At 44.6% G+C, this 13,696-nt stretch overlaps 1 protein-coding gene across 5 annotated transcripts; it reads right to left on the bottom strand.

Annotated features, from left to right (window-relative positions):
• Window positions 1-4,417: 4,417 nt before the first annotated feature.
• Window positions 4,418-12,806, bottom strand: CHAMP1 (chromosome alignment maintaining phosphoprotein 1). 5 transcript variants are annotated; one of them, XM_070380665.1, is made up of 3 exons: window positions 12,654-12,806; window positions 9,449-9,569; window positions 4,418-7,088 (listed from the first exon to the last, which is right to left on the bottom strand). In XM_070380665.1, exon 3 carries the CDS (start codon window positions 7,048-7,050, stop codon window positions 4,636-4,638), a length of 2,415 nt encoding a protein of 804 aa, XP_070236766.1. In that variant the 5' UTR covers window positions 7,051-7,088; window positions 9,449-9,569; window positions 12,654-12,806; the 3' UTR covers window positions 4,418-4,635. The 5 variants fall into 5 exon arrangements, with proteins under 5 accessions (XP_070236766.1, XP_070236768.1, XP_070236769.1 ...); XM_070380667.1 differs by having other exon boundaries at window positions 12,559-12,699; XM_070380668.1 differs by lacking the exon at window positions 12,654-12,806 and adding an exon at window positions 12,010-12,514.
• Window positions 12,807-13,696: the final 890 nt, after the last annotated feature.

Below are 13,696 nucleotides of genomic sequence, written 5' to 3' on the forward strand. Positions count from 1 at the left end.
CAACCTGCCCCCTCCTGGCCTTTCCCCTTCCTCCCTGCAATGATTCCAGTGACATTTCCAGCCTGTACCCCTCTCCTAGGCCAGGTGCATCTGTCCATCCACAGCCTCCCCATCTCATCCTGGAGACTAACAGGCCCCTCAAGGACTGAGATCCTGCTGCTTCCCACGCCCAGAAGGCAGCCCCAACTTCTCCAGCTGGCTGAGCCCAGACACCTGGTATAACCAAGCAGGAGCCAATGGGGCCCTCCCAGAACAGACCCCGTCCCGTATCCTCTGCTGTAACTCCTCTCTGAAGTATGGAGACAACAGTATCTGAGGCACATTCAGGGAGTTGTGTAACAGCTGCTAAAAGCCCAACTGAGTGGAAGAAGTTAACTACTTGATGAGCATGAACACGTCACCCCCAGAGTGTCCAGTGCCTGAGAATTTGTGAGGTTAGCCGCCTGTTACCTCACCAACCAGAGAACCGTGCACCAGCAGTTCTCTGTCACCCCCTCCCTCATGTGGCCCGTAATACTGCTTTCCTGAAGCCCTTCGGGGATTTCAGGGTTTAGAGCACGAGTTACCTGTCTCCACGTATTGGTGCCTTTACAGTTAATGCTGCACTTTCCTTTACTGCACCTGGTGTCAGACGACTGGCTTTACTGCTCTCAGGTGTGTGGACTCAAGTTTGGTTCAGAAACACAGAAGCCTCCCAGGTTCCCAGTTCCTTGTGCCCCAGGGACTGTCAGCTCCTTCTCCAGGGCATATGGCCAATCCCCACACTAATTCCACTCTACACCCACAGCCCTGGCCCAAGCCTAATCCCTCCATCAGGCCCTACAAAGCTTCCTGCCCTCACGGTGCGTCTCACATCCCACCCAACATGGTCTTTCTGAAGCCTGAACAAGACCATGCCCCACTCCTCCCTGTGATTCCCCTCACCTGATGAAGCCAGGCATGATCTGTTCCAGGTGACTCCAGGATCCTGATTCTCTCCAGACGCCACGAGTGTGGCCGCTGTCTGTGCCCGTCTATATGGGCCTGTGGTGATCTCCTAAAATAAGGGTTATTTTATATACAGATAATGGGGTAAATGGTGGCCCCAAAAGATGTGTCCCCCAAAACACGGGAACAGGGCCATATCTGGGAAAAGGGTCTTTGTAGATAATAGTTAAGGATCTCAAGGTAAGGTCATCTAGGGTTAGGGTGACCTTCAATCCAACTGCCAGAGTCCTTATAAGAGATGAAAGAGGACACAGATGAGAAGCCTTGTGAAGATGGAGGCAGAGGTGGGAAGGACGGGGCCACAAGCCCCGGGACCCCTGGAGCCCCAAAGCTGGAGAAGGCAGGAAGGCTCCTATCCTGGAGCCTCTGGAGGGACCTCAGCCCTTGATCTCAGGTGTCTGGTTTCCAGTACTGGGGGAGGATGAACTCCTGCTGCTTTAAATCACCCAACATGTGGTTGTTTGTTAGAGAAGCCACAGAGAACTCACACAGGCCCTGCTCTGTAGGATCCTAGAAGTGTGGGTCTCATTAAAGGAGGATGGAGGCTGGATTACAGAACCCTTAGAGTCAGAACTGGGCCCTCATAAATGATAAAGCAGTGATTGGACCCCAAAATGTTGAAGGGTCAAGTCTGAACCCTTTTCCTAGGGGTACTGGCTGCACATGCCTCCCCAGGTTCTTACACCTGTATGTGGCATAGTTAAGTATCTAGTCCTGACTGAGGACATTTAATGTCACTGTTCACATTGCTCAATAAGAACCCACCAGTTACACAGGTGAAAACCCAACTAGGATGCTTGCTACACGAATGAGCAATTCTGAAGATGGTCGGGGGTGGGGACTTATGTGCAGACAGCAGGCCTTCCATCCTCCCACCCTCCTCCACACTGCCGACCCCCTTCTCCACACTCCTGACCCCCTCCTCTACCCTCCCAACCCCCCAACTCTAACCCTAAATCCTAACCCTAACCTTAACCCTAAACCCTAACCCCTAACCCTTCAGTCATGTTTGATTCTGTGGACCCTGTGGTCTGTAGCCTGCCAGGCTCTTCTGTCCATAGTATTTCAGGGAAGAATACTGAAGTGGGTTGCCATGCCCTCCTCCAGTGCGTCTTCCCCACCCAGGGATTGAACTTACTTCTCCTGCATTGGCAGACAGGCTCTTTACATCTAATCTGGCCTGGGAAACCCGTTCTTTTTGATATATTCCTCCAGAATTTCCTAAGAGCCATGCGACTGAACTGAACAGATAGGGATGCTGAGCATTTTTCATGTGTCTAATGGCAATCTGTATGTGTTCCTCAAAGAAATCTCGTTTCTTTGGCACCAGAAGCATAAAGTCACAATCAATTCAGTGACTGCTTCATTGCCTTTGACTGTGTGGATCACATTGTGGAAAATTCTTACACAGCCAAAAATACATAAACAAATGAAAAAGTAAAAAGAAAGTAAATAGGTTCTAAACTAAGGACAGTTTACCCCTTAGAGGTAAAAGGAGAAAAAAATGGGAAGCTTACAACTGAGGTGAGCCAAGAACATGGTGGTTTACTCAACTAAAATTGGCCTTAATGCCAAACTACACATGCAGCACAGCTACTTAATCTAGCACCAAATCCATCTTATGACAGCATTATTAAACACCAACATGAGATGCCCAGTTATAGGATCTAGCTAGATTCCCCTTGAGCAGACATAGAGGACTCTCTGAGAAGACTGCACCGAAAGATATGACTCCAAAGAACCTGTTGCATGCTGTTACATGCTCAGACATGGTTGTTTTGATTGCAGGCTTCAAAACAGTTTCTGGGCACTGGAGGCCCCTTGTTTTTCTACTCATAATTTTAATCAAGTCAGCATATTAAAGACAGCTGTATCCAAGACACCTTCCCCCAGCTGCCTGTTGGCATCATGTCTAGGAGTCAACTGCACAACTCACAAGCTTGTTGTTAAGCTGCCCAGTGCAAACCAACAATCCCACCAAGCAGTGCCTTCCCTGCCAGATCATGTTCTCTGAAATGACAGGTCTGGAGCTGCTTGTTTGATGGAATTCAAGTGCATAAGCCAATATCTCATTTCTGGCTACAAATCAGAATCCTTACGACAATAAATGCTCCCTATTGTTTAAATGAAGCAGTCAGGACTGACCACCACCAGGATTAAGTGCCCTTTAATAGGCTAGCGTGGATTGATGAGAATTTTCATACAAAGCCTCATGAAGCTAGGACTCGTGCATCCTTGGTTTCCACTTGCATGGATTCAACCAATCATGGATCAAAAATATTCGAAAAAATTTCCAGAAAGTTCCATAAAGCAAAACTTGAATTTGCCACTTGCTGATAACTATTTACAATGCACTTACATTGTGTTAGGCACTCTAAGTTATCTAGAGATGATTTAAAGTATGGGAGGACATGCGCAGGTTAAACACAAACATTACATGCTTTTAAGAGACTTGAGCATCCATGGATTTTGGTATCTGCAGGGTGTCATGGAACTAATTCCCTGTGGGCACCAAGGGATGACCGTACAGTCCCTGAACCTACCTGACCACCCTGAGAAAAAGGAGCTTAGAAAATGCTGCTCCAGATATGAAAATCAGTGTGAAAACAAGTGGAAACTGGAAATAATTACACAAAAGAAAACACACAGGAAGATGTTGCTAACATGAAAGCCTTTGTTTTTAATTTGGTTGATACACATTTGACAAAATATTTTAGAATAAAACAATCCATAAACAGGCACCAAGTACTTACAGTAACAACTGTGAAAAACACAGAACTGACGTATTTCTTAAACAGTAATGTTTATTTATAAAACTTTTTGTGGTGAATCTGGAAGACTTTCAGTTCTGCTCATGACCTTGGTCTGAAGCCCCAAAAGATGGTGCGTAAGGCCCAGGAGGAGGTGCAACTCGTACCACATTTGGCAAGTAAGGGTCACCTGTGGGTATGAGCCCACAGGGAAGGGAAGGGCCAGAGCCGGGGTAGGGTACAGAATGGAAGACCCCAAAGGAATCAACTAAGGACAAGACCTAAAATCACACCCGTTTCTGTTTCCTACAGGAGAAGACTGCAAACTATATTTTAAACTGACTCAATTTCCCCTCTTTTAGCAGAAAATCGGCAACCCTGAGACTCCAAACTTCCATGACATAAAAGCTAATAAACACCTAAAAGTGGTTCAAGATTAATAAACTAATATTTTATGACCAAATAGAAACTTTAAAATAACTTTTATGATCTGAAAACACACTTAAGAGAACAAAACTTCTCAGAATTTTCATGCCTAATTTCCATTGTCCAAAATTAGTTGCACAAAAAAGATTTAACTAGACATTTCCAACTGGGTACGACTTAGTCTTGTTATACAGAACACCTACCTCTTCCTATTACTCAAATATACTAAAGAAATTAGAGAAATTTTACCCATATGGAATATACAATATGCATTTATTGACTTATACAACAGCCACATAAACAAGAGACCAAGAAAAAAATAACACTTATTCTTTGTAACACCACTGAGACAAACACAGTACACCACAAACATCAGCATCTACTGGCCCAACTAGGCTTTCTAACCGATACTTTCAACAAATGGGTTCAACAGACAACTCTGTACAGCACATATCCACATCATGTTTAAAAATCAAATTTGCTGCTCCTCCAGTGGAGGTTCCAGAGCTTCCATCAGCTTTTTATTTGCTTCCTCATTATGCCGGCTTTGACAATGAGTTAAATGTTTCTTAAAGCCTCTTGGAAAATTTGATTCAAAATTACAACGTGGACATTTAAGCAAACTTTGCCCATGAGCAGCTACATGATTTTTAAGGAGAGATTCTAAAAGAAAAGCTTTTCCACAAATTGTACATTTGTAAGGACTATGGACATTATGCTTGTTAACCAAATGATGCAAAACAGCACCTTTTTTCATAGCACGACAGCAACAAATTTTGCAATAATACTTTCCTTTTCCACGCTTCATGTATTTTGCAATCTCTTCTTCAGAGATAAAAGCCTCTTTTTCTTCAGTAAACTGCAATACATTTTTGGACTGCTCTGGACTAGTAATGTCCATTTTGTTCTCTTTACTAAAATCAATAGATTCCACATCAACCTGCTCTTGGTCACTGCTGGATTCTTGGCCCTTACCATCTACTGCATCCAAATCTGCTTTGATACACTCACTGCTACTAAGCTCAGCGTCAGAGTTCTCTTGGTTGTCTTTCTTGAGCTTCTTTGAGGAAGGAAATAAAGTGTCTTCGAAGAGTTTCTTAGGTGTAGCCATTAGTTCTTCCTGAACTAAAACATCACACTTTTGATCATCAATGGCATCTGCCTGTGGTTCATCACCAAGCTCAACTACCTTTTGAGACTCCGAGAAGATGGCAGACTTTGGAAGTTCAGGGAAAAGGGCATGCTTCCGGGGCTCTGGAAAAAGAGCACGTTTTCGTGGTTCAGGAGAAGCAGGAGGGGCGGTTTTGGTAGGCTCAGAAAACAGGGAAGGCTTTCTAGGCTCAGTACTGACAGAGAGAACAGGCTTCCAGATATCAGAGGCTGCTTTTGGGGACTCAGATGGCCCAGAAGGACCTGGTTTCCGTATCTCAGGGAAGACAGGTTTCTGAGGTTCGATGAAAAAGGAAGACTTCCAGAGATCAGGGGAACCACCACGGGAACTTTTCTGGGACTCAGGATAATCAACTGAAGCAGGAGATGTTTTCCGCTGATCAGGAGAAAACTTCCAAATCTCTGGAGACCCTGAGGGCTTTCTGAGCTCTGGAGATCCTGCTGGACTCCGGATCTCTGGGGACAGTGTTGGGCCAGGTTTGCGAAGCTCAGGAGACTCTGGAGGAACTGTCTTCCAGTGTTCAGGTGACAAGGTGGTAGTGGTCTTTCGCAGCTCTGGTGGGCCAGACTTCCAGGACTCAGGAGACGCAGGAGGAGATTTCCAGGAACCAGACGAGACTGATGAAGACTTCCAGGAGGCGGAGGACACGGATGGAGTCGGTTTCCAAGGTCCAGGAGACACAGATGGAGCAGGTTTAGCTGGCTTCCAAGGTCCTGATGCTGCTGACGGACTGGATTTCCAAGACCTGGGGGATCCAGGTGGCCCTGGCTTCCAAGAGCCTGGTGACACAGATGGGGCTGGCCTCCGAGGCTCTGAGGAGACAGCAGAGAACAGCTTCCAAGGTTCAGGAGACACTGATGGGGACAGCTTCCTCGGCTCAGGGGAGACAGTCTGGGCTGGCTTCCGAGACTCCGGAGATGCAGTTGGGGACGGTCCCCAAGGTTCTGGGGAGGCAGCTAGTACTGGTGACTCGGGGGATGGGGCGGAAGGCGGCACCAATGTTTCTGGGAAATGGGAGTGTTTCTGGGGTTTGGGATTAGTCAGAGTGGCCTTTATTGGCTCAGGAGACACAGGAGCAAGTTTCTGTGGTTCTGGAGAAGGAACAGGGACTAGTTTCTGAGATTCAGAAACGAGAGGGGCTGGTTTTGGAAGTTCAGGAGAAGAGACAGGGGCCGGTTTTGGAGGCTCAGGAGAAGGAAGAGAAGGTGTCTGTGGCTCAGGAGAAACAACAGGGCCAGGCTTCTGAGAGTCCAGGGAAGGAAGAGGAGCTGGTTCTGGTGATTCTGGAGACGCAACTGGGCCAAGTTTCTGTGTTTCTATAGAAAGGGCAGGGGCAGGCTTCAGGAGCTCTGCTGAACTGGAGGCTGTTTTCTGGTGTTCAGGAAGAGGGGGACTTTTCACAGGTTCTCCTTCTTTGTTGAACTGATTTTTTGGTTTCTCATTCCATTTCTCTGCAGCAGAATGTTTAGACGTGATGTGATAGTATACATTAGAGTACATCTTGCTGGTGAAAAAGCATTTATGGCAGTGAAACAGCTTTGCACTTTTCTGGTAAAATATCATTTTACCTAACCCACCGGCATCCATTTCATCACAAAATTCTGGATGGATGGTACCCATGTGGATTTGTACGTTTTCATAGTCTGTGCCTCTGAAATTGCAGTGGTCACACTCCAAGCGTGCCGACGTCTTACGAAGCTCCTGGAATACTTCCATTTTTCTAACATACACGATTTTATTCTTTAAAAACAGTGCTGCAACGAAGGAGAAATAAATGAATGATTTTCAGGGATCATAATTTGAATGAAATGCTATTTCTAGTCCATTCTATACTTGAAAAATTTTAAGTCTAGAATGGCACATGCATTTATTATAAATATCTCTATAAAGACTGTGAAGAGAAGGGGAAAATATAACTAATTTTTTTAACCAAGTCCCAGGAACTCTGCTATTTTTACATATATCGTCTCATTTAATCCTAACAATATGACTCCAATATTATTTTCATCTACAGATGACGAACCTAATGTTCAAAGTCAATTACCCAGGTTATAAGACTGTCAGGAACCCAAGCCTGATTCCAGAATTATCTACTGCATGTGCCTTACACTTTAATACCCTGAATCAACAAGCTGTTAGCACACAAAGGCTGAGTAAATGTCAAAGTTAAAGCTAGGCTATTCAGGCAGAGCAAGAAACTTTAGACCCACTTTACAAAGTGCTTGTTAAACTAAATCTAACTGTGAAAAGACAACTTTTAAAAAAAAAAGACAACTTATCTTGTAATGCTTTATCCATCCTAATGTGTTTTTATCCATTCATTTAATGAATTAATTATTTCGTGCCCTATGCTCTTCTAGGTGTTTGGGTTTTAGGGGTGTCTTACAATGTGGTACTTACATCAGTTGAGAAGATACGAATGTGGAAGACAACACAGAGAAGGCTCTCAGCAGAGACCTTAAAGGCTGTGAGGGGGTTTGCCAAAACAGCAATTCAGATGGAGGACACCCTTGAGGCAACTTGTTTGCCAGAAAACAGGACTTTTAAACTTTTAAGCTAATCTTCTTAGGCAGTAAAAGTTAAGAAAAACTCACATACTCATTCATGCGGACAAGACATTCACAGTATCACTTCCCAGGGGTTGTCACTGTACTTACGTATCACTAAAGAGAAGTTCTATGTTTACAAAAGGGCACGAATACATTCTATACAAATGAGGTATTAAACATTTTTCTGCAATGAGCTTCCATTTAAAGAAGAGAAGTCTGTGGCTCAGGAGAAACAACAGGGCCAGATCGCAAGGAAGTGAGAGGAACGTGTTTTGGTGACTCTAAGAGCAACTGGACCAAGTTTCTATTTCTACAGTAAGAGCACATACAGGCTTCTGCTGAATTAGAAGGCATTTCCTAGGGTATCTTTACACACAGGCTAAGCACTGAAATTCCTTATACAGATCTTTGAATGTGAGGGTATTTTTGTAGGGGAAATTCCTAGAAATGTTTCGAAGGCTATTTGCAACTGAAACTAATGTTTCACCAAACTCTCAAAAATCTGCAGCACTATTACATACCTTACATACCAAGTGCGTCTATGTGAGGGATAATTCAAGAATTCCCAATTCCCTCATCACCAGAGGATCATTACACTTCAAACCCTTGCTACTCCTTAGGTGAAAACTGACATCTCACTATTGTTTTAACGTTCTTTAATGAGAAAGACTGAGTATCCTCCCTTTTTATCAGCCACGTGTATATCTTTTTTCTAGGATGTACTTTATGCATTTTTTTAATTATTTGTAAATAGTCTTTGTATATAAAAGAAGTCAGTCATTTTATAGAAACTACCCTCTCAATTTACCATTTGTCTCTTGACTTTGACTTTTTTTTCCCCCTAAACTACACATTGGGTTGGCCAAAAAGTTCATTCAGGTTTTCCGTAACATATCATGGGAAAATCCAAAAGAACTTTTTGACCAATTGGTTTACACAAAAATTAAAAATTTAAAACTGTTTCTCTTATGACTGTGTTTTAAATTATGCCTTCTCAAATACTTTTTTAATAACTCAGTATTTTTCCTATGATAATGATAACTTCATTCTCTTCTTACATATTTGTATCTTTAATTCTCTGGTATCCAGCCTGTTTTTGACCCCAAATGGATAGTTTTCATCTCAACATTGATTACACATGTAATCAACGACATAATGTTCTTTTCCTGAGATGCAGCATTCTATTTAGCAATTACTAAGTTTTGTGATTCTATTCTGGACTCTATTCTATTCTCCACCAGTTATATCAGGTATGCCCTTCTTAGCATGGATCCAACAACTGCTAAACCAGATTCTGTAACTAACACAATTAATACATGTTCATATACCACTATCAATATGGGTATGTATGCTTTTAACGTTTTTCCTTAAAAACTCTAAGCACTTTTTAAAAATGCACTCATCATAAAATATTCGCTTATATGTTAGAAAGTGAAAAATGTTAAAAGCACACAAAAATATATGCAAAGCAATGCTACTAGAATATTACGGTATAAATTCAGGACAAATACTTTTAGAACAAGGAAGAAATACAGTACACCATGTTTTTTCATTAGCAGACTTACCAGTTGTCTTAGAAAAATTCTTTAAAATGGTCTTCAAAGGGCAGGCAAGTGTACATGGCTTTTTGCCTAGACCACAGAAAGCAACGTACAGTACATGAGGGACAGAGATGAGAAGTTGGACCTGAAAAAAAAAAGGAAGAGTAATCAAAACTACTTCACTGTGAAAACCTGTGCCCTCTAGAATTCCGATAATTTCTCACTATCCTGCCCCTTCCAACAGCAACAGGGGTCCAATCCAAAGCCTAGACATTAAGTTTAATAAAACGACACCAAAGATTACGGTAGCTAATATCCACGACATCGCCCTCGCTGAGTTTCGATTTAATGATCCACTATGAAATTATATACACAGAGCAAAATCCTAGGCTGGATGAATCACAAGCTAGAATCAAGACTGCCAAAGAAATATCAACCACCTCAGATATACAGATGATACTACTCTAATGGCAGAAAGCGAAGAGGAACTAAAGAGTTTCTTGATGAGGGTGAAAGAGAAGAGTGAAAAAACTGGCCTGACAACATTCAAAAAACTCAACATTCAAAAAACTAAGATCATGACATCCAGTCCCATCACTTCATGGTAAATGGAGAAAAGGTGAAAGCTGTGACAGATTTTATTTTCTTGGGCAGCAAAATCACTGCGGATGGTGAATGCAGCCATTAAAGTATTAGGCTGATGAAAAAGTGTGGTTTTGCATTGTTAAACTTTGCTGTTTGATACTGGAATACATTCTTAAATAAATGTGGTCACGATATACATCATTTTAACATGCATTTCTCACTTTATGGCTTCTTTTTGCTAATGACATTACTTGCTGTTTATTTTAGACTAGGAAAAGGATGTTAGATAAAAGGCAAATTCAAGTGGTTTTTTTATTCGAGTTCAAAATGGCTCATAAAGTGCACCAGAGACGATTCACAGTATCAGCAATGCATTTGGTCCAGAATCTGCTAACGAAAGTAGAGTGCAGTGGTAGTTCAAGAAGTTTTACCAAGGAGACAAGAGCCTTGAAGATGAGGAGTGCAGTGGCTTGCCACCAAAGTTGACAATGATCAATTGAGACGATCATCAAACCTGATCCTCTTACAACTACATGAGAAGTTGCCAGAAAACTCAACATCAACCATTCTACAGTTGTTCAGAATTTGAAGCAAATGGGAAAGGTAAAAAGGCTTGATAAGTGGCCAGCTCATCAGCTGAACACACACACACACACACACAAAATCATCCTTTTGAAGTGTTGTCTTCTCTTATTCTATGCAACAATGATTCATTTCTCCATCAGATTATGATGTGAAACAAAAAGTAGATTTTATACAACAACCAACGATGACAAGCTCAGTGCTTGGACTGAGAAGAAGCTCCAAAGCACTTCTCAAAGCTAAACTTGCACCCAAAAAAGGTCATGGTCATCGTCTGGTGGTTTGCTGCCCGTCTGATCCACTACAGCTTTCTGAATCCCGGCAAAATCATGACACCAGAGATGTATGCTCAGCAAATCCATGAGATACACCCTGAACTGCAACACCTGCAGCTGGCGCCGGTCAACAGAAAGGGCCCAATTCTTCCCCACAACAACATCCAACCACATGTCACACAACCAATGCTTCAGAAGTGGAATGAACTGGGCTAGGAAGTTTTGCCTCATCCATCATATTCACCTGACCTCTCTCCAACAGACTACCACTATCTTCAAGCATCTCAACAACTTTTTGCAGGGAAAATGCTTCCACAACCAGCAGGAGGCAAAAATGCTTGCCAAGAATTCGCTGAATCCTGAAGCATGGATTTTTATGCTACAGGAATAAGCAAACTTTACAGGTAAGGAAATTGAAACCTAGACATTAACAACTTACTCAGGGTCAGGCAAATAGCATCTGATGAAGGACCACAATAATGTTCTGCTATCTATCCAGGTTCTTTCTCAAATACCACTTTAAAAATTAATAAACCATTCAACTTACCATTTTTAAATGCATAATCTAGTGGCATTAAGTACATTCACAATGTTGTATGGCCGTTTCCATTATCCATTTCCAAAATCATCACAAACAGAAATTCTATACCCATTCAACAATTCCCTCTTTGAGAGGAATCATAAAATATTGGGGGTTTTGTGCCGGGCTTTTTCTACTTAGCATGTATACACTGAAGCATGCATCATAATTTCATTCCAAGGATATGCAGCAGCCCACTGTATACACCACAATTTTTTCCCCACTCATCCGTTGACAGTCATGTAGATTGTTACCTCCTTTGGCTATTATGGTTGAATAAAGACTGTGCTGCACTTAGTCACTCAGTCGTGTCTGACTCCTTGCCACCCCAGGGACTGCAGCCCACCAGGCTCCAAGCAAGAATACTGGAGTGGGTTGCGATGCCCTCCTCCAGGGGATCTTCCCAACCCAGGAATCGAACCCAGGTCTCCCGTATTGCAGCCAGGTTTTTTCCTCACTGAGCCACCAGAGAAGCCCTCTTCTTGGCTACTCTGAATAAGGCTGCTATGGACACTGGTGTACAAGTACCTGGGTCTCTGCTTTCAATTCTTTGGAATTTATACCTAGGAGGGGAACTGCTGGATCATACTGGTAACTTCAAATGGTAATTTCTAAACCATTTTCCATAGCTGATAGCCGCATCATTTCACTTCCCAGACAGCAAAGCAGGACTGTTCCAATTTCTCCAGGTCCTCATCAACACTTCAGAATCTTTTTTTTTTTTTTACCAATATTAGCGAGTGTGAAGCGGTATCGCATACTGGTTTCCATTTTCACAACGCTGATAGCTAAGAGTCATCCTTCGACGTGCTTTGGGGCCATGTGCACATCTCCTCAGGAGAAATACCCACTGAAGTCCTCTGCCCACTTTTAAACGGCCTTTTGTTGCTGAGTTATCAGATACACGCCACCCCACTCCACGGGTTGCCCCCTGACTTCCAAGCGGCATTAATGACAAAGCCCACGCAGCCGAGGGGCAGAAAAAACGCCTCCAGAACCAGGAGCTCGTGGGCCCGGGTTCCGTCGCCCCAGTGCGGTTTGAAACAAAACGTTTCCGACCTCGGGCGGGATGACGCACGGCTCCCGCCCCAAGGCCCGCGGCCCCACCCGACCTGCGGCCGCGCCTGGGGCCCTCGTCGGCGGCAGGCCCAAGCCTCCTCGGGGCAGCGGTCCGGGGACGGCCCTCCCCGCCCGCCGCGCTCCTCACCAGCGGGCCGCGGCCGGCATCCGGGCCGGAAAGGAGGGGGAAGCTCGCGGTCCCGGCGGCTCCGCCAAGGCCTGGGGCGCGGCGGCCTCCCGAATGGCGGCGAGGCGCAGGCGCGGGCTCCGGACGCGCGAACGTGCGCGCGGCCCCAGGACGGGCGGGCGCGCGCTCACACGACTTTGGCGCCGCGCCCCCCGCGCAGACCAATCAGATCGCTGGTCTCAGGCGCCCAGTGTGGAGCGCGGCGGCCCCCGGCAGCCCTCCCGCGCCCGGAAGTGACGGGCCTCCAGCCCCTGCCGCGCCCCGAAGCTCCGGGAGCAGGCGGTGCGGCCGGTCTCCCTTCCACGCACTAACACTAACCCTTTGTGCTTCCCGCGGGGTCGAGCGCCCGGCTGCTGAGTCCTGGGTTTATGTCTGCCTTTGGCCGAGTTCTTTCCCGTTGACAGCTCCTGAGTGCCCGGCCGCGACGGAGCTCCGCGAGGAGGACGGCGTCTGGCCGCTGGGTTCCGTGTGAGAACAGACGGCATCCATTACCTCAGTTGCAGGCATCTCTAGTCTATTCCTTTATTTTTTATTTTATCCTCACTTTCACGCCAAATTCTGAATATTGTCTGTTCTTTTAATTTCTGGAAATATTCTAACTTTAAATAGTAACATATTCATTCTAGGAAATTTTCAGGTTTTTGTAGCAAAATGATCCATACATTTGACCGGACTTAATAGCTTTAGAAGAAAACTTCTCGGATTTCCCTGGTGGTACAATGAGTATCTGTGCTCCCTGGTGTCTCAGCTGGTAAAAAATCCGCCTGCAGTGCGGGAGACCTGGGTTCGGATCCCTGGGTCGGGAAGATCCCCTGGAGAAGGGAACGGCTACCCACTCCAGTTTTCTGGCCTGGAGAATTCCATGGACTTAATACTCCATAGGGTCACAAAGAGTCGGACAGGACTGAGGGACTTTCACTTTAACACATAATTAAAGGCTTTAAATTTTTTCAGCTATCTTTTACCAGAGCTCTGTGGATTCCTCCCAGATGGAGGCACCTGTC

This window comes from Bos mutus, chromosome 12 (assembly GCF_027580195.1).
Source record: "Bos mutus isolate GX-2022 chromosome 12, NWIPB_WYAK_1.1, whole genome shotgun sequence".
In the NCBI taxonomy this organism is placed as follows: Eukaryota; Metazoa; Chordata; class Mammalia; order Artiodactyla; family Bovidae; genus Bos; species Bos mutus.